At 41.4% G+C, this 22,240-nt stretch overlaps 1 protein-coding gene across 1 annotated transcript in view; it reads left to right on the plus strand.

The window, feature by feature from the left end:
• Window positions 1-22,240, plus strand: part of schip1 (schwannomin interacting protein 1) — a gene marked incomplete at its 5' end in the record, with an annotated part of 221,830 nt that overhangs the window by 52,710 nt on the left and 146,880 nt on the right. The window contains 3 exons of the mRNA XM_080460055.1: window positions 15,547-15,611; window positions 15,822-15,893; window positions 16,699-16,834. Of these exons, the coding sequence (XP_080316181.1) occupies window positions 15,547-15,611; window positions 15,822-15,893; window positions 16,699-16,834 (273 nt within the window). The remainder of the gene's footprint in view (window positions 1-15,546; window positions 15,612-15,821; window positions 15,894-16,698; window positions 16,835-22,240) is intronic.

A 22,240-nucleotide genomic window follows, 5' to 3' on the forward strand; every position in this document is an offset into this window, starting at 1 on the left:
GCAGCGGTTGACTCGTCCCCGGTTCAATTCCGGGTTTTGGACCTCTCTTTGTGAAGTTTGCGTGATTCCTCTGTGCATGTGTGTGTGAATAGGTGTGATTGTGTTTGTTTGCCTTAGGATGGACGACTGGCCTGTCCAGGGTGTACCCTGCTTCATGTGGTCAGCTGCAGCCTGAAAGTAGCCAAAAACATAGTGCTGAAGCATTATAGAACCTTGATGTACAGTATGTAACACAGTAGGAAATAAGGAATATATTTCAATACATTCACAAAAAGTGACACTACTTCCTGAAGTTTTGCTATAATTTGATCACTCACATCTTATTGCAGTTTCTTCATGAATACAGTTTTATATTCAGAACTAATTTGACATTCATTTCATCGTTTTTTTGGGTTTTTTTTTTTATCAACTCTGGTTTTAGCAAGCGGAGCATGCCATTCTGTGGGATTTGATTTGACAGCACTCGGTTCTCCTATTTTATTAGGAGCGTGTGACTGTGTGGTTTGGCTCACCAGATATGGCTTCAGCTTTCTTCTATCTCTGCATTACCTTTCTGTTCAGATACTTTCCTCCTTCAAAACTTCATGTCACAGCCTTGCTGTATTATTACCTGCATCTCTTTCACCTTCTTTCTCATGCATATCTGCTTATCCCGCTCCTTCCCTCTCTCTCTCTCTCTCTCTGGGTAAGGGCCCAGTGGTAGGGGGGAAAAGGTGATTTATGGTTTATGGCTGTTAGCTCCAAATGGGATGTTTTATTCAGTGGTAGGAGGAAGTCACTGCCTTTTTTTTTCGCCGTCTTCCCACAGGCTTGTATTAAGGCTTGTATTAAAGCACCTAACACAAGCATGACGGCACACAATTTAAAAGGATGATTTAACGACCACCACTGGCATTTCCTCACACGTTTGGGAACAGCGAGAGACAAGCAGAGTGAGATGGACGGGATGGGAGGCACTGTATGCAACTGACAAGAAGTCAAAAATACACAAAAGAGCAACTTCTGGAGCAACTGTGGAGTCAAGTGTTGTGTGTGTGTGTGTGTGTGTGTGTGTGTGTGTGCGTGTGATTGCGCTTCACGTCAAGGTCATCCCAGCGGGCTGTATTCTTCTCCCGGCTGTCAGCTCGCATGCTGACAGCTACACTTAGCGTTGTGAGCAGAAATGGAAATTTGTGAGACTGTCTGTTTCTTTCCTTTTTTTTTTATAACTTTCATTTGCATGACAATCTGAATGTGTTGGTTTAAGAGACTTAAAATGCAAGTTTGGTGGTGTTCATGTTTTGTGTATCTGCCAACGTGCATGAACGTCCTCTCTCCCTCTCACACTCTGTGGGTGCTGGAAAATACAAGGAATCGCCATCACTGCGGAACCCGACTCACCTTGTGTGTACAAAAATGCAGGTTCTCACGCCAGTTAAATGTATTTTGTAATTCAAACCATGTTTTAGGCCTCGAGTTACAATGGGGTTATGTTTAAGATTATGGTTAAGATTAGGGCTGAGGTATGACGGTTACAAAAAAGGCAGGGGCCTCGAGAATCAATAGATTGATTCAATGCCTCCCGCAGTATCAGGTGTGCATATTTGCACAATGTCAATGGAAATGCCTCGCAAAAATAAGGCAGTGTGCCTCCGAACTGTCTGCCAGACGCTAGGGGTTCATGAACAATGCAGTTAGAATAGTTTTGGATATTCATCAGCTATGTACTAGTGACAGTTACCCATGTACCTGTCTCTCAGAGTGCCAGGTTAGTGTACAAACACACACACACACACACACAAACGCACACACACATATCACCTTGATTCACTGGTGTTCACTGTGTGCTGCATCTGCGTTATGAGATTTTGTAGATTTAAAAAAAAAAAAGTATGTTTTTTATCCACACTTCACGTTTACACAAACGTGTTGATTTTATATTAATGCCATGTGTTTGCTCCTGGGTGAGGAGAGCACTAATTTATTTATTGCCTGTATCCCTGCGAGTCATCACGCAGGCAGGATAGACTCCAGCTTGTCTCCTCTGTGTGTTTATGACCTCCAGTTGATGCTCTCGTGGCAGAGCTCCCGAACTCTCTTCTTTAATTCCAGCGCAGCTTCTGGCAGCGAGAGACAGGTGCACTAAACATGACTTATCCTTCACCTGAGTTCCCTACGATTGGACACTAATTGAACTTCTGTGTAGGTCCGTGTGTGTGTGTGTGTGTACTCCCATGAGTTTGTGTGTGCATGTCTCTGCGATTGAAAGGCATGCAGTTCGCCTGGCATATATCCCTGGAACTAATTTCAACTTTATTCTCCTTCTGTGATCTGGAGAGCAAAGACAAGTCGTGCAATAGCTCAGCGTGGAGCCGTAAACACGGCAGGTGAAATGGTGCTTGGAGAGCGCACAGCTCTTCCCGAGATCGTCAGGAATATTCAGATAGTTTTCATTTTCCACAAGATTGGCTCCGGGTGATGGCCACTGGGTATAGGAAGAGATTCTGAGACAGGAAAATAAAATTAGAGGGGCTGTGCGAGGCAGAGAATGTGTGTTTGTGTTTACCATTACCATCCCTCACTCCCTCACTGAGGCAGTGAATAAGCAGATGGTTTACAAGAGGAATGACAATATGTACACTTTCTATTGCCATCTTGCATGAGGAGATGTACCCTGTTCTTGCATATCTCTCGGGGAGGTTTTTTTTTTTTGCCTGTTTGCTCATTACAGCATGATAATGTAGTTTATTGGGGGGTTTTCCAGTTGGGTAGAATTACTCTGTAAGAGAGATTACATTCCAGTCAGCATTTAAGAAAACAGCCTTGGATTTCATGGTGAAATAATCGGGACATTGAGAAAATGTGATAAAGAAAACGAACAAAGTGCCTTATTATTTTTTTAGGAAAAGGAATAGGATGTGGAAAAAGAATAATTAGAGGTAGGTAGGCACAGGTATAGGAGCTATGGGCTCATTCCCTGAACTCCAGCTGACCTTTGTTGAAGAAATTTATTTTTTAACCAACTTGTCCTTCAGCCTCTTGGTGTTTTTCCCTCATTTTCTGTTTATCCTCGAGCACTATATCCCGACCTGCGTACATGCGGCACAAACCCTGTTTCTCATGCGTGTTTAAGTCCAGGTATGTGTCTACACATTCTTTCAATTGTGTTTATGACTTCTCCAGCTGTGTCACAGCTTTTCCTGCAATGATACATCTAGTTATAGTGTAGCCATAGGGTCTGATAGCAGAGAGAGACAACCCTCCTATTAAAGCTACTAGCAGCCTACTATTCTTAGCTCAGGCAATCACACTGCTCTCATTATTACTCAATAGGGTGGAGGCATGCAACTCATCACCTCTCATCATCTGTACAGCCACAGGCAATAAATGTACACACACACACACACACACACACACACACACACACACACACACACACACACACACACACACACACACACACACACACACACACACACACACACACACACACACACAAACACACACACACACACAATTCTACTGATACATTTTTGTATTCTTCCAGAAGTGAAATAAATGGAGGAGATGGGAGGAAATGATCATCAGTATGTACTTTGCCATCAGTATCAGAGCTGAAAATAGTACTGAAAAAGATATTTCTTTTTGTACTTGACTAAAATTCTCTGCTGTTGGAGAGAAATATTTAAGGACATGTATGTTTGTTTAGGCCCACCAGTCTTTCTAAGGCGTCAGATTCATGTTCCTGTTAGTTGTATATAATCTGAACTACGTATATCAGCAGAGAATGTGCCAGAAAAGCCACATTCTCAAACTATGACCATCACCAATGATATCGCGCTTATCATTTCTTCTGAAATCAGTTAAAATAAGGTTTGACATTTTTTAAAACATTGAAATGGAGTAAGTTGATACTAATTATTTAATTTATTCTTTTATACTTTGACTTCATGAAAGTCAAAATTGGGTTTGAAATATTTCCTGATTTTAAATGGTAAATGTCCTATAATATTTGTCAGTGTAATTATGAATTTCTGTCACGTAAACAGTTTTGTTGTTGTTTATATGACCTTTCCTTATCTTGTCGTTCTGTTGTTGCCTTTTTAATCAATTGCACCGTTAATTACTTCACCATCAGAAAATGCTAATAATAATATTTTACCTTAATATTTTGTTGCACTCATTTTTTTTGCAGCATCAGTGAAGTGACGCCTGCTATACATAAATACAGGGACATAAAACAACATTGCAGAGATTTGTGATGCAGAACTTTTTGTCCACTTTGTTCAGTGAGAGGCCGCCTAAATGAAAAGTTCTGATAGCAACACTTTTCAGGTTAAAATTGAAAAGAAAAATCCAACACCTTAAGATCTTTGGATCTATCCGAGTAGTTCAGAGAAACTGAATCAGACAGCGAGAGATAATGAGAAAGAGAGCCGTGAGGAACGAAAGGCTGCGCTCCCCTCCTCCCCCTGCTCCCGCTGTCATGAGGGTGCGTTTGTGGGTGTGTTGGACAGGCGGAATTGCTTGTTTATGGGCAGATTAATTGCTTTTATGGCCTTGTTTCTCTCTGTGAATGGTGCTGGGCGTTTTAATGAACACGCACGCTGCCTCGCCAACCCGCTATGCCGTTCCTGCTGCTGCTTTTCAGAGCATAGCCAAGCTGTAGCTAGAGCCCGCCACAGCTAACTGCCTCACGCTCACTCCATAGCGCCGCACAGGTGACTGGTTTCGTGTGTGTGTGTACGTACGTGCACGTCTGCGCGCACCAAACATGCCTCAGCACAGGTGGGTGTTTCCACCTGACGGCCATAGGGCCAGGGGGGGGCCAGGGGGGGAGGCAACCAGCAGTGAACTGGACCGTGACTTTAATCATTTCCTGCTGAGCTGAAGAGAGGAAAGCCAGGTTTTCCGTGGCATTAAGGTACGGTCATGGACACAGAGTAAAAAAAAGACTTTGATAGAAGAGATGCAGCGATAGCGTAGAGTCGAGAACAACCGTTTAGTGGACACTCTGATGGTATAAAGACTAGGTAAGCGGGTTTCACATCGCAGCTTCACATGGATCAATTAAAAGATCCAGTAATATCTTCTCCTTCAGTTCTACGCCATTCCCCCTTTAATTCATCACCTCTACACACATTCTCTTTTTTCAGCCAACCATTCTATCCAATTGTATTCATCCCTATTATTTTCTTCCTCTCTTTCCTCCCTGTCTCTCTTGCTTGCCCTCATTAATCAAGTCTGCAGGGTTTCTCTTTCTTCTGCCTTTCTACTTCATTAACCCTGAAACAGCAATGGGCCATCGCTAATGGACAGTCTCAGCCCGAGCTCACAACTCAAGCCTGGCTATAATTGTTTGGTGTGTGCGCTTCAGACAGCGAGCCTTTGGAGGAACCGTATGTCACCCTGTGCTCAAACAGGTTTGTCATAAACACTGTGAAGAAGACAGGGTTTATTTGTCCAGTTAATTGGTCATTTGTGTGCGGCCTTGGTACTGAAAGAGTGAAAATGGGCCTTGAGTACAGAAGTAATGATCAAACGACGTTGCCCTTGATCTTTCTTACTGCATCTTTACAGCCTCAATACACACATTTTTCCATATGTAAACTTTGCATAATAGTCATGGCAGATACAGCCCGCGAAAGGAAATGTAAAAACTGTTGAGTGGATGTGGGTTAGTGCTTTCACCAATGAGAAAATTACTGTAAGTTAAAGTGCCTTTTAGACATTAAACAAAAGTAATGAGCAGTTTGGATTTTTTTTCCTGCTCTACCTTATACAGACTACAAGGCATAAAAAAAAAAATCTACTTTCTTTATATTGATCCCTTTTATCTTTAAAAATATATTATATGTTTTTGCTCCCTTTAAATGTAACAATACATTTCCAGATGACTCATTGAGATTCAAAATCCACCCAAGGGAGCTCGTCTAGGTGTAGGGCAACGCACTAATAAAGTTTAACCAAACTTGCTAAAATGCAAGAATGAACTTCAGAATTGGATTATATCACTTTAACTAAAAAGTCTCCGGGGAAGAGCTCATCCTCCTGACTCTGCATGTATTTTACTACACTTTCTACAACTGCCTTTACAATCTTATTAACCAACAATGCCGATCCCGCCATTTGACCGTAATGCCCAATAAAAGAGACTTTATGGATGCATACATTTACCTTCAGCTTTTTGCATACATATTGCTCTGCACCCAGCGGTGCAGTCGTCAGCGCAGCGCTGTGCAGCGCAGCCCAGCTTAGCTGCCGCGGAGGACAGGTATTATTGAGCATCGCTGTAAAAGGGAGGCTTCTTTAGTGTGTGTTTGTTCTGGCATGTTAACAGCTGGCTTTACAGCTTTGGTTATGGCCCACCGTGAGAGCAGGGACCGCTAACTACACAGGTCATAAATAATTTTCTGGTGAGAAAAAAAAAAAAAAAGAAAAGTAGGAAGGGATGTAACTAATTTTCTCAATCTGTTCAAACACAATCCTTCCACTTTACTTCAATCTCTTATCAATTTAATTGTCTGATGAGGAGAATGTTTGTTGAGAAAAAGTAATAATTCTTCATTAAAAAAATTATAGGAATTTGAAACCGGTCAAAAGAAAGGGGCAAATGCAAAGGTGGTGAGCTATTTGTTTTTTTTAATAGAATAATGTTTCAGCTACATATATTTCAGGGTGTACCATGCCCTCACCCGTAGTCAGATGGAGGTGGCCCCAGCACGCTGTGACCCTGAATTAGGTAAAGGGGTGTGAAAGAGCGATGGTATCCACAAATCACTTTGTGAGAAGATGTGATATCATATTACATATCGTTTTCTAGTAATTTCACCCTCCATATCCTTTAGTTGGAAAGCCTTGCTATTCCATCCTCACAGATAGTCACCGCATTTGTGATGTGACTCTGTTTTACGAATAAATAGGCTGATATGTTGGTCATGGACTTTCCTCTTGTGTTAGAATCTAAAGCTGAATTTGCTAACTTGGTACTAAGGCTACAGGCACATACTGGTGGGGCAGAATCAGGCTTTCCTATTGAGTGGCAGTCAAATAAGGCACAGGTGTTGAATCTGGGGCTTCCATAACCAACGACGGTAGCCTTTGTGTTTGTGCATGTGCCTGCATTATACTGAATGGACATATTTAGCCTTCCTATCTCAGCCTTTTTACTGCCGCCATTGCAGACCGGCTCCTCTCCATTAAGTTCACTTTCTCTCTGATACATTAGGTACAGCTGCTCACTACCTTTCACCTCTCCGGTCCAGTAGTAGTGCTATCACCATCACCTCCTAATATATTACTATTTGCATTATGCAGCAATGATGGGTCATTGTGCCTTTTCTTGTGTGACTGTCTTTAGGATTTCACCCTGCTTCATTTCCCCTCTCTCTTGCACGGCCTCTCCTCACTGCCTCTGACGTCGTCAGACATTAGTCTCCCTCTCCGAGCAGAGAGCAGGGCTCCATGTGGTTCTGTGTGCGCGTATGAGGGAGTTCAATAGAAAGAGTGCCAGCCAGCTCTGATTGCAGGGTCACCCGGGGACGACATTGCTAGTGTCTGGACATGGTGTACTCTGGCAAATATACACAGCTACACACACACACACAGATACACACACACTTTTAGGCAGTCCACAATGTCCAGCCAGAACGGTTAAAGATAACTGCACCTGTTCTCATTCTTTGCTTTCATAGCCAAACACAAATAAGAGTGTACTGATATATTCTGTGTCGTCCCCCCCCCCCCCCCCCCCCCCCCCCGACAGATGACAGAGATGAGGATGTGAGTGTGATGGTAGAGATGGTGCCGGCTGGCTGGCTGGCTTGGCCAGGGGACCCCAGGGAGGTTTGACTGATTAGACCCTGCCTCCAAGCCCTCTGGATGGCCTTTCTGCGTGTGCGTGTGCGTGTGCGTGTGCGTGTGCGTGTGCGTGTGCGTGTGTGTGTGTGTGAGATGGAGGTGAGGTCCATGTAGCATGGCAGATGGTATGATGGTGTTTAAACCGTTTAGAGTAGCACCAGTGAAAGGCCAGGTCATGACAGGTTTTTGGCTGAGTGGTGAATAGAAAAAGTCCTATTCTCAAGGTTACAGCATCATTAGGTTGGAGGTATCAGCCCGTTGTGGAAGTAAGCACAAGGTGATGTATAAAGGGAGGGTACTGTTTATTCAACTGTAGGTCTCTATTGTTGATAGACTGGAATTCGTGCGAATGGGAAAACAATAAAGACCAGAGTTATTTACAGGAATACTAAATTTTATTAATTACACTGCACATCCATTGTTCTCATACCAAGTAGCAAATTTGAAGTTGAGTCCCAAACCTTTTGGTCTCTTTTCACAGCTGGTGGTGTCGATGCAAAATAAAAAAGCTTTTTTAAATTTTTTTTTTAATCATGAAATATCTTGTACTTGTTTATATGTTGTCTCCAACTGTCAGAACTGTCCCGTTTATGGTGTCCCGTTTATTTAAATTAAGTCCAGTTCTTAAAATGGGTATTTTATTGACATCATCATTATGATTGCTCTTCAGACATTTATTTCTTTTATCGTGATTTCTTCTCAATAATTAAAGAGAAAAGAAATCATGCTGGATAAAAGCATTATATATTGATACACCTTCTGTGTTGTTCTCTGGAAAAATATGCGTTTATGAGAAGTGGAAGGCATTTCATCTTGTTTTTATATTAATTTTATTGAATTAATTCAACAGATTTGTCAAAATATATGATTATCTTATACAATGGGATCACTAATTTAAGACTGAACTACTTAAATGCAGTTAAGATTGCAAGTAAGTGCCCCCGGGGAGACATTATGTATGAATATAACTCATTCTAGTTAATTGCAATCAAATGATGTAACTATACACTATAATTGCACCATTTCTAACATTACATATTTACAAAGATAATTACTGTATTCATTTCTATTTATTAATGTTGCCATTTGTTGATCTTTTCATCATTTGACTGTATTGTGTAACTTTGTATGCTGTTGGCTTTGCGCCATTTAAATGAACTGTAATTATCTCGGCAGGTTTGCATGTGTGCGCTTGTGCTTATGCATTTCATATGAACGTTGGTGCATTACTGTTGTGCAGACTGTGCGCCGGAGTTAATTGAGTTCATCAGGAAGACAAACACAGATGGGCGCGTTTTTTTTTTTTTTTTTCTCTTGTTTGTTTGTTTTCTTTTACAGTGCTGGACAACAATAAAGTGACGGCCAGGAATCTGTTAGCAGCACTTCACATCAGGAAGCTCATCAAGTATTAAAGAGGAAAACCAACTTAAACCGAGTGTGCTGGGGCGGGGGGGGGGATGAATACAAAACACACCAGAGGAGACGAGTGGAGATGGAGACACAGGGAAAGGGGAAATCAGGAGAATATACTAATGTTTCTCTGACGTTGCATGAGAAAAGGGAGAAGAGGGACAATCAGACAAATCAACAATCTAACAAAACACAGAAGTGGATTGTGACTTAGTCTCTGTTTTTATAAGCTCTTGAGATACGTGTGTGTGTGTGTGTGTGTGTGTGTGTGTGTGTGTGTGTGTGTGCATTTGTCTCTCCTCTCTGTCTGTCACTCTGTCTCCTGAACTGAGTTAAGAGGGCATTTAAAGGAGCCATGGAGCTATTTAAATCATGCGTGTGAGCGTTAGTATGTGTGTGCGGATAAGTCGGAGCTGGAAGGGACAGATTTACATCTCATGTACCGGAGAGATGAAGGCCACTTCCCAGGAAGGCCATTTTTCTCTCATGTGTGCTTCTCCGCCTGACTGACGGAGGTCCAGTTTTCTCTCATGTGTGCTTCTCCGCCTGACTGACGGAGGTCCAGTTTAGTTTTTACAGAGCCCACAGGCCTCTTTCTTTCACCTCCATGCGCCTTCTTTCCGCTGCCAGTGAAGAACCTGCTTTCTCATCCTCCTCTTTCTCAGTCCTTTGACTACCTTTTGGCCACGCCAACCCTCAGAAGATCAGTCATTCACGTCTTATCTCCTCTGTAGTTGTATGCCTCTCCCATAGCTCTCGTTTACCCTTTAACCTTTTTTTTTTTTTTTTTTTGACAGGCCAGATGAGTCTTTTTTTGGTGACACAGATCAAAAACTCCACCGAGCCAAAAGTCCAACTTGTCTCACACAATGATCAGTATTGTTACAGCTGCATTTTTTCGGTGCTGGCACTTCCAATTTAGTTTTTTTTTTTTCATGTGAGATTTGACCACAGGGAAACCCTTTCCCATCATCAAAGGCTGAAAGTATAAAGCCCTGAAAAAGTGTATAACGTGCCAGTAGGCCAATGCCTCAAGCCTAAGAGCTTGTGTAGCGCTGTAATGCAGGGGTTTTTTTTTTCAAACTGTTTCTATTTGATCATTGTTGCCCTTTATAAGGTCGTTGTTAGTTTACTCTTTTTTTGAAAAATTCAATTTAAGGCCGCATTTATGTGACAAGGTTTCAACGCATCATTTCTTGCATTTTAGTGTCAGAAAGGTTTCACGTTCACATAACAGCATTTTGGAAATAGAAAGAAAGAGAATAATATATTGTGAAAAAGAAGTGACAATTAAACTGCGTCGATAAACCAGCGTATAGACTATAGACAGCACTTGTGAATATAAGCTGGTGTTTATGGTGAAGGAAACCTAACTTGATGTCATAGTTGGAAGAAGGACAGAGAAAGAGAAACAGCAGCTCGAAAACTCTTTTCATTTATGAAAAGGTACAAACTTAAAGGAACCATTAATCAGCTACTCGTGCGTTACTCCCGGTATAGCAACCTGCTTCATAACGAACTGTGCACAGCGCCGAGTCTTGCTCCACATCGTCCACAGTTCTCTCGAACTCCAATTTGTTTACTGTTCATTTATTGTGGAGTTTATGACCACGTTTGAAAATCAGCAGTACAAACATGGCAACAGTTCATAAAAAAAGAGAGTACATAATGTTTTAACCGTTCCTTTTCCTCTGATAGACTTGTAGGAAAATGCTGAGTTGTGTTTTAAGGGAGAAAAGTACCACACTCACAATCACTACAGTGCCCTTTTCCCTCCTATGTTCTTTTGTCCGTTTGAATTCAGGTCAGGTTAAGTCATCTTTTATTGAGCTGTTATAGAAAATGTGATGTGCGGCCAGGTTTTAAAACATTACATTAATAGGGCAGTAAGGCAGTAGGGATACCACACACAGTATAGCAATAAACATAAAAATATAATAAAGTAGGGGGCAAATGAAAAAAAAAAAAAAAAAAAAACTCTATTAAAAGTATAAAAGGGCAATAAGACATATAAAATACAAATGATCATGTCAGCAGTGCAGCAGCACACAGTGCAAATCAGAGTCTCAATAGTAATAAAAACACTGGTTTTGTCTTCAGAACAAGCTATATGTGATGTTGTGAAACCAATGCCCATAACTCTGCGTAAAACAGGCTTTTTCAAACACATTGTACAATTTGAAGAGTCTCAACTATTATGAATGCAGTATGCGTTTCATTTTTTTTGGGGTGGATTTATTAAACACCACTGGCAAGTTATTAAACTCAATGAAGCAATAAAGTAACTTTTGATAAATATTTGCCCCCTTAAAGCTTATGTTGCAGCATTTGAGCCACAATATTGCATTGTAATGCATTTTCATATATATTGTTGTTTTTGTTTTTGTATGGATCATTAATGCATGAATAAATGATAAGTCCTTCTCTTTCACAACGGGAACAACTAAAACAGAGAAGGTTGTGTTCATTCAGAGACTGAGAATTGGGAGAAAAAAAAATATATGATTGTATCAGTGGTTGCAATTAATCTCATATAGTTAAAAAACGTGACTTAAACAACCCCTCCTCAGTCAGAACGTATACACAGTCATTAAAACATCTATCTTCAGTATATCTCGTACATTATGTTCTTGCTCGAGGCTTCCTGTAACGACAGAAAGGTGTTAGATATCATATTTTGGTGAGAACTGACTCAGTAAGTGACTTGTAAGCTGGTTGTATGGTTCAGAGGTTCTTGAATCTCAATTTCCACAGCAGAAAGAGCTGCTGTAATGGCTTTTTGTATACTTGCGCACCGTGCTTTGTTCTCTCCACCTCAATGCCCAGGTACCACGGTGGTCAGTATGAGATGGCAGTAATAATAAATGGGTTTGGCCTTTCTAAAGGCCTGCTTGTTGTTAATATTCCTCAACTGGGCTTAACTCAATCCACCTGTCCCGCAACCTGCCGCACCAATGTGTTTGTTTAACCCGCTCCACGTAGATAAAGGAGGTAGTGGGCTGTACCCTCACCTCGCAGTGGATATCCCTACTTTGGGTCCAGGTTTTGACATCTCTCTATGTGGAGTCTGCTTGTTCTCCCTCTGTGGGGCTCAGAACACATTTTTGAGACCGATTGTTACATTGAATGGCCAGTAAGTGTGCATGTGAGTACCGTTCTCTCTGTGATGGACTGATGACATGTCCAGACTGTACTTTGCTTTCACACATTGTCAATATCGTATCTATATTTGTATCAACGTATTGATTTCTATGCAATGTAGATCTCGATGAAGATATAGATAAATCTCCGACACACCTTCAGGTCTACTGTGCCCTGTTGTGTCTATCCTCAATCCCTTTGCCATTACATTTGTCATAATGCGATCCCATCATTATTTTCACCTTTGTTGTGTCTCTAAATCTTATTTTCATTATTATTTTTTTTTTGCAAACTGCAGCTCAAGAAAAGATTGATGAAAGATGAACGAGGTGGGGAAAGGGAGACAGGAGAGAGAGAGGGGGAGATAATGAAACGGGGTCTCGTAACCTGTATTTGGTTGTCTTCAGCTCAATTTCCTCTGTTGTGTTATGTCCTGTGGGTTCAAGGTCTCTTCTCCATCAGCTCCTCTCTCTCTTACTCTCCTTTCCTGATCCCTCCTCTCCCTGCTCTCTGCCTGACTCTACCATAAATCCAACACACACACACACATACACTCATACACACACACACACATACCAATCAATACACGCCTGCTTGGCACTGCCAAAGCCCAAAATGACTATAGATTTTCTGTCGACTCTGCCACTAAATTATGCAAACCTCTGGTTTATGTTCCGGTACTTTTTTGGCATTCCCACTCCAGAAAGGGGACGGGGGGTCTTTCCTCGGAGGCAGAGATGGAAAGATACAAGTCTAGATAGTGGAAAGAGACACTTTTGAACTGGATGAATAAGTCATTATTGACGACACATTTAGCTTTTGGTTGGGTACACAATAATTGCAAAATGTATACTGCCACATATTTTGAAATCAATAGCACATATTACGACCATTGTAAATGACCTGCTGAGGTCAGGATTTTGTTTAAGTGGTTAATAATGTATTCTGGATATCGGAACACACACAATCACACACATGCACACACAAACACACACACACACACGGACACACACACACGCACACAATCTCCTCTCCTCATTTATCGCTTATCTCTCCATCATTGTCACTTGCTTTCCCTGTCGTTCGTCCCTTTCACTACCTGACTCTTTCTGCACTTCAATTACCGAGTGAAGTGAAGTTATTTTGGGCTCTTTAAAGTTAGATTTTCTTTCATTTCACTCACTTTTGATCTTTATGTTCTCTGCCTGCTTGAAAAAAAAAAAAAAAGAATCCTAATGACACTTTTTTTTTTTACGTTTGTTCAAAAGTGTTGAGTGCTGCTGTCTGTCAAGAAAAGCACTTTTTTGAAGAAAAAAAACCCCAAAACAAATGCCACAGCAACACTGTGGAAGTTTGCCTGAGAGTCCACGGTCGAGCCACAGCTTCACTTTCAACAATGGTCTTTTCATCAGGGACAAACAGCCAGGGAAAGACAAACAGACAGAAAGAGAGAGAAAAGCTCCTTGAAGCGATCATTGATCACTAGTCAAAGTTCTTGATTCTGTCTAATGAGCTGCTTGTTCCTTCTGGGAGGCAGAGTAATGAGAAAAACAACCCCGCCTGCCGCACTGAAAGGAGGAAAACCGCCACACTGGATATGTTTATGAAGCTGAAGACACTGTTTCATCAAGCACGTACATGTCATATACACTGAGCGACACCATCAAAAGGACACTTTCATAGTCATCCTGTCTCGTCTATTCCATGGATGGCGACGTGATGAATACCGACCCTATATTGGACAAGTTGACATATTTAGTAACTTGTGATTTGTATGTTTCCTTCTAAACTAACTAACAAAAAAAAAACAAAAACTAAACTAATAAAAAGTAATAGAAAATAAGATAAAAGAATACAATACAATACAATTCAATACAATACAGGGAGACAAAGTGGTACTGGTTGAGGAGTGGCTTTCTTTCTTTGTGTTTCTCAAACATCAGCATCTCCTCTTCTCTCTTGCTGCGACTGAATGACACATTTATCTTAGGAATATGGAAAAATGAAACGTGTGATTTTGGTCAGTTTTATGCCACTTTACAAAAGATTTGATTGTGTGATTGGCTTGATGATTGTTGGTCTAATTATTTGTATTTATAGACTCACCTTTAAACAGTACCACAAGGTTACATTTTTTTCAATTTAACACATTATAACGTGTGCATTATATATCTGTAAATACCTGGGCCTGGGCAGCACTTGGCATGCATTTGACTTACTGTGGTATTACTTTAAAAGATGTAAAGTATTTCCCTTTGAGGATTTCTTTTCGGAAGATCTGCCTTCTTATAGATGTAATAAAGCCTTTCATCCACAGCAATGGATCAGTTTTCACAGAAAGTCAAATACTAGTGAGGAATTTTGCAGGTTTGATTCCTGAACACACACACACACACACACACACACACACACACACACACACACACACACACACACACACACACACACACACACACACACACACACACACACACACACACACACACACACACACGCGGCGATGAAGCTGGTAGAAGCTCAGTGCCCTGATGTGACCCTCTTGGCTCATCAGGAAGAACTGTTCCACTTAAACTTTGTTGCTCCCTTGTAATTGAATTAGTCTGCTCAATTATGTAGAGGCAGGCATGTCCTCATTACACAGCACTATTAAAACACAAGAACTGAGCCAAGGGGGGGGGGGGGGGTTGAGAGCAGCTGCTGAGGAGTGGAGAACCGAGCTAAACGTCATTTTAGAGGAAGCGTAAAGTTTCGCCGCTCTCATCTCCTCATCACATCTGTACAGCTGTGGTTAAGCGACATGAATGGCGTCCTTCTGTGCTGCCTCTGCTGTGCGTCCGGGCTGAATGCTTGAAAAATTGCGAAGGCAGCAAATTTTGCCAAGTTTTTCTGAACCTGCCTTCAATAATTTTACATGAAAACATCAAACACAGCCAAAATGCTGCCAAACCTACAGGGGTCCCTGAGCTCAGCACAATGATCACACATCTGCTGCACACTCAGTCATATTTTGCATGCACACGTACACAATCTGCAAAGGGGCCCTTCTCTAATCTTCTGTGTCTTTATTTAAGCCACAAACACTTGTCTGGGATGTTAACCGCCGTCTCATTCCCTGGATGCTTGACTCAGTTTGTCCCCCGTTTGTCTCTCACACAGGATCAGCTGAAGAGCCTCCAGAGCAACTATGAGCATGTTAACGATGAAGGTTTTCAGCTTCAGAGGTGAGTCTGTTCACACATAAACAAAATGATAAACACAGTCACAGAGGTGCATGCACTTGTGGCTTTGCAAATACCAATTTCTCAGCAGATGGGAACAAGACATCACGGTTTAATTACTGATAACCCAGCTTCGACCTGTTTGGATGTGTGAATGTGTGTGTGTGTCCTCTGAATGTCCTCCCCTCTCTGTTCCAATTCTTTCCTGTTCAGTAACCATCTGACTATGGACCTAGACAACAACATCAATATCAACCTGCCTCCCATTGATACCAAGGTGTTGATGTAGGTATATTCTCTATCTATCAATCTCTATTTTGAATTCTGGGTTTAAAGAATAATGTACAAAAAACACACAAAAAAATAGAACATTCCTCCTCCAGTGGTCAGGTCATTTCTGATAAAGCTTTGGGGAGATGTACAGAGGGAAGTTTAATTATAATATTAGAGGAAAAATATAAAAATGTTGGGGCGTTGTGAACTTTTAACTGTTCTGACCAGCAACGCTTTTGGAGGCTGTGTGTACAAAGATAACACAGTTCTGAGAGAACATAAAATTATTTACTCTATGTTATGATGCAAAACCGTCTCTGTAATGTATCTTGGAGGAAATTATGGACATAGACAAATGTACTTGAAAAATAAACTGATGGTTTATTGATTTTTGTTTTTTGTTATTTCTCACATGGATTTTGAACTTAAGTAGAACAGCAGATAATAATAATAATAATAATAATAATAATAATAATAATAATAATAATAATAATAATAATAATATGTTTAAAAACGTAGAAATTACCAACAACGCTTAGCTTACTTTAACTTTTTGTAGCTTTATGTTTCTCTCGAATCATTGTAAAAAGTAAAGTGGTGTCATTTTGTAAACACAATGCTTCAATACAGTCCGACAATATCTCATGCTATTTGCGATTTAAATTTTGTTTAACTTGTTTCATAGCCTGGATCTCAGTGCAACTCAGCTTTATATGTAGATCTAGCAATTCATAAATGTACATGCTATTTATAAAAGTTTGACTCATCATTCGGGCGTATGTCTGTGCTGGATGCTGTCTTTTGTCACGACATGCAGCATCCAGCGGGCTTGGCGTGACTTCCTGCAGAGACAGGAAGTTGAGAAGAGGAGCCCCTCCCCTCCCTCCCTCTCCTCCTCTGACAAGATGAGCATGTCGATCAGCATGATGACCCTGTCAGATGGCAGCACCCCAGTAAGTCGTCCTCATTCCATGTCATCACATATTGTACATCACATATTTGGGACATGGCGTCAACACGTCACATGAGTGACGGCGTTCGAGACGCATGTGCGTCTGAGTATGCGGCTGCAGCTGCTCACCGCACAGTTGACAAAGATGGACTGGTTCTGTGTACAAGTTGGCTCTATGTCAGTTTTTAGAGTGTCGGCTGGTGTTTTAAGTAGACCTCAAAACAGAGGCAAGGAAAATCTAATTTTCCCACTTTTCTGTAATACGTCTTGCATTAATTGCTCATTAAAAGTTTCTAGTGGCTGGGTGATTGGTTTTAGTTGTTGTTGTTATTATTAGTTATGCTAATACTTTGTGAATATGTTGGTCTCCTGATCGTTGCTGTGAAATATCAACAGTTTCTTTTTTAACAAGTTTTATTTTGCTAAATATACCGCTGACATTAACGCAAACAAAATCTTATTAGTTTTGAAAAAGTTTGTAATACTAATTTCCTAAAATTGCATAGTATTGTGCACAACTTTATACTGGTGTGGTGGGAAAAATTGCAAACGATCCCTCAAAAATGATTGTATTAAAACTGTTTCATCGCTTCATGCAAATTGCTTAGTGAATTAGCAGCAGAGAATTTTGTATATAGTGTGACTCCTACTTTGCTTAGAAAGCAGCCTCAGATCTTCTTAGCACACTCGTGAAGTGAAGTACTTTGCATGGAGATTGTTGCACAGATCTTCTTTTATTGTTGTTCAGATCCTTTTGCCTACACATGGACATACAAACGGACTTGGTTATGTTCAGATGAGCCTTCTGTGGGGGCCACGGCGTCACTTACAGAACCCCTTTTTTCTGTTGAAAGTCGTGCTCATATGATTACTGTATGGAATGTTTATGAAGAGATGTACACACTCCTCTTCCTGTCCAGCTGGGGGCAGTACCTCCCCAGATATTTTTTTCACTCACTACTCGGCTTCTCAAAAGAGGACACACAAAATGATGTGGTCTAGCACACACACACACACACACACACACACACACACACACACACACACACACACACACACACACACACACACACAGAAGTGAAATCAGTCATTCTCATTCAGATCATCTACTCATCTCCTATTTAACTAGACCACAGTAAATCCCAAGGATTTTCTCCGCTGCGTCTGTTGTGGTCATTACGATTCTATACCGATGTCGTCTGCAGACTTGCAGCAGAATAGCAAGTGTGTGTACACTCCTCGATTAATCTCTGAGCCTGAAGTCAACAGGCAGGTTAAATCTCAGAGACGGCTCGGAGAGTTCTGTGTATGAGCACACTTAGGTGGTACTTGTCCACTCAGTCGCTACAGAGAAATACTTTTGCACAGAAAAAGGCTGTTTGATTTAGATTCTTCTGGATAAAAGGGGGTCAGATAGGTTATGAGTGAGGAGAATTCAAAGTGGTGAGCTGTAGAAATAAATATATGCCGTTTTCAAGGGCCGCGGAGCAACACATGAGCAGCTGGTGCAGAGTGTTTCGGCCAAGAAGCCTGTAGATAGTCATCAAGTGTGGTTTTGAGTTTATGCGCGTGCACACACGCGGATAATAGCTCGCGGCTGTGTTGGAGATACTTGGATATGGCAGGGAAATGCTTCGCTCAAGTGACTTCGACCTGCTGACATGGGCCGATCGTCTCAGAGAAAAGGAGAGCGAGAGAGCGAATGTTGGTGTGCATTAAGACCTTAAGGTCAAGGAAGATGGAGGAGAGCGGTGAAGAGGAAAGGAAGATGAAAAACAGACGTTTGTCCACCAGTTGAATGTGCTGATGCTGTCGATTATCTGCTCTTCCTATATGAGAAACAGGTGCCTATACGAATCTGGTGTAAGGTACTTTTCTATTTGTATGATTATCAGATATCAAGTTAAAGCTGTCTCGATTCATACACTTTCTATCTGCGATTGTGCTTTTCATAAAAGTAATGTTTTTGCTACGAATGACAGCTCCACCCTGTTTGAAATTCTAACACTTTCATTTTTGTTGACCCAGCAATACATTCTCCACGCGTGCAGGGGTCTATACATCCATGGACCCACACACACACTCACACACACGCGAGCGAGCGAGCACACAAACACACACGGGATGGAGTCATATTTTCTTGAGACACAATGACGTGGAAGCCATCTCTGAAGTGATTGAATTTCTAACCTTTGTGACTATAACATCAGTCTTTGACAAAACCCTGCTGCATGACACCACAGCGCACATGTGTGTGTGAGTCTGTGTGTGTGTGTGTGTGTAAGCAACCAGATCTTTGTATGGGTGTGTTTTTTCCCTCCCTTCATGTCTTTCTATGAAGGATGTCTGCTCGACTCTCTGCAGAGAGACATGGTTGACATGCGACTCTTTACTGTGTAAATGATCTCTCGCAGTGTAACTGAGCTCCCTCATTGCCATGGCAATCCTGCAAAAATGAGCGGCTCTGGATATCTCTCTTTATGATCGATCCCTCTGCTCTATAGCAACACCATTGTGGGAGGCAGAAATTATAGGTTTCATTAAAGAAGAACCTAACAAAACTCTGGCTTTTATGCTCAGATATGAATCAGCTGTCTAAATTTTATTGTTTCGTAATACTGCACCGCGTCAGCACGGCCACCACGACCACCTACAAGTATAGGCACATACACACACACACGCACGCACGCAGGCACACACACACACACACACACACACACACACACAAGCACGTGGACACACCAACCACTGCAGCTTCAATTTTAGACTGTCTGGATGATTGATGTCTTTTTATAACCAGACATCAATCAATACTGTTTGGGGACGGGCTGAATGCTTTTTCTCTCTCTCCCTCTCTCTTGGGACTGCCACTAAATTACTTGAGAAATGAGGATGAAAACAAACACATTGAAAGGAAGATAATGAGAGCTAAACTTTGCAGAGAGATTTTTCATTTATAGATTTACAAAAATTAAATCTACCAAAAGTGGTTTTCAGGCTATTATTTTGTAGCGTATTGGTGGTCTGCCTTTCCATCATGGGAGCTGTCCATTGCCTTGGTGCTGATTAAAGCTCTGTGATGCAGTAGCGATGTGCAGACACTAGAGGGAGGCCCTGTATAGTAGCGAGTGTTGCACAAAAACTCAGGTCTCAAAGGTAAATAGTTTCTTGGCATATTTTGTTTACTGTGATTATGTTTGATGTACAATTTGATTATTTCCCTCTCTCTAACTTGGTTTACCAGGATGGATTTAAATTTTTGCCATGTGAGTTCAACAAGGGTATTCGCTTCATGGTCTTGACACAGAGTGTCTATTTCTATGCAGATTTGTACAAAGCAAGCATGTGTTGTTTTGCATTTCCGTGTGTGTGTGTGTGTGTGTGTGTGTGTGTGTGTGTGTGTGTGTGTGTGTGTGTGTGTGTGTGTGTGTGTGTGTGTGTGTGTGTGTGTGTGTGTGTGTGTGTGTGTGTGTGTGTGTGTGTGTGTGTGTGTGTGTGTGTGTGTGTGTGTTGGTTGATGAAGGGCACAGAGGGCCAAATTAGTCCATCTGGCCAGCCGAGGTGCAGTGAGACTGGGCTGAGCAGAGCAGCACCGCCTTCCCTGTCTGCCAGCTGTCATGCATCTTCGTCCTCTGCCCTCTCCATCAGTGCCCTCTTAAGTTCCCCTCCTGGTTTTTTTTTCTTATTCGTTCAGGTTTTTATTTTAGCATTCCCTTCTCTCATTTTACCTCTTTCTGTCTTCTTTCATTCACACTGCAGGGCTTCTCTGCACCTCCACCCCTCTCATATTCAATCTCTTTCTCTTTATCACACTTGCTCACCCACCTTCTGTTGTTCTTGGCTCCATCAGATCAGACTGCTGCAGCTGCAGCAGCATCTTAAGAAACTTGGATATAAAGATAAAAGAGGTGAGGTAAAGTTTAGGTAACTTTGATGGTGTTACTGCATGTTTAGTTTGCATGTTGCAGTGCGGGTACCTAGAGCAGACATGGACTTTTGAGAGATATGAGCCCCCTTTAGGTCTTTGGGTTAACCTCTGAGTGTGCTTAATCTGCTTTAGTTATCCTGAAATACCCCACCGACTTCTCTGCCCGATGACTCAAATTCATCATTGCACAAAGCACTTGAAGTTCAGCAGATTACTGTGCCAGCAGGCAGCACAGGCTGTACCCTGTGTCAAAGCATTTAACTCCCTGCATCCCTTTTACTCATCTAAGCCCGTGCAGGATCCGAATTGTTGCCCCGTCACTGAGCTCACATAATTTTAATCCTTTGTAGTCTCTCTCATTCACTGCAGAAGCCAACCTTTCATTACTATAGATGGAAGAAACTGGCAAAGGTCACATATTGTACTACCCTGGTGGAGTGGTTATTACACCAAGGCCTCAGCATTGTTATTGTGTAAATGGCTGCCCCTCGGGCTCATGGTGCTCTTATTCTGTGGTGCTTGCTGTTCTCTAACCCCATACTATACGGTTAACTGATCGGTAGATGCATACAAAATGCAAGTTTCACTTGCTTCAGTACTTTTCAGTATACATGAAGATTTTGAAATAATGACTGGCCAAAGCACGGCGGATGCTGTTTTACGTGAAATCCGATATTTGCCTCAAAGAGCTTCAAAGTTCAGATCGGGACTCAACACAACATATCAATGGAGTGAAATTACATTTGTGTTCTTTTAGTAGCTTAGTTGTAGACTCATCATGTAAAAAATTTGCTAACAAATATAACAAAGAAACATGCTGAACCATTAAGTTGCATAGTAAACAAATTAGTCCCTTGCATACGAGTCATTGTTGTTATGACAGCAGTAATGAAAACGTATTACAAGTCCTACTTTTGTCATAATGTATTATGTAATTGTGTTCACTGGTCTGCATTGAGGACAGATTCTGTTTACAGTTTTCTACTGAGAACATGCTTGGAATATATTGACAATTGTTTATTTTTCACAAGATAACCATCTAACCCTCAGCAGCCGTGTCAGCACTTCCCATGTTGCGTGGCTTTTGACTGTTGCCTTTCACCAATAGCCTTTCCAACCTCCTCTCTACTGTGGACCAGAACATCCCTGTGATGATTTATGGTAATTATGCAAATGAAACATAAGGCTTTGGAAATTAATGCTAACCCCCACCAGTCGCTTCCTCGCTGGAGGATGGGTGTAACTGCAGCCAATGCTTTTACAATCCTGTTACTGTAATACTGGGAACAATGCAAAAAGCCTATGTCAGGAGATTAAGGATTGCCTTGAATTAGTTTAGGTTTATTGAAGCCTTGTGGAGGAAATTCACATGTTTAATCTTTTTTTTTTTCATTCATTAGGTGCAAATTAATTGAGAACACCTCCTGTATCTGCGTTTATACTCCTAGTATATTATTCCTCAGGAGTGATGCATGGTCT

Source organism: Lipophrys pholis (assembly GCF_963383615.2).
Source record: "Lipophrys pholis genome assembly, chromosome: 3".
NCBI lineage: Eukaryota > Metazoa > Chordata > Actinopteri > Blenniiformes > Blenniidae > Lipophrys > Lipophrys pholis.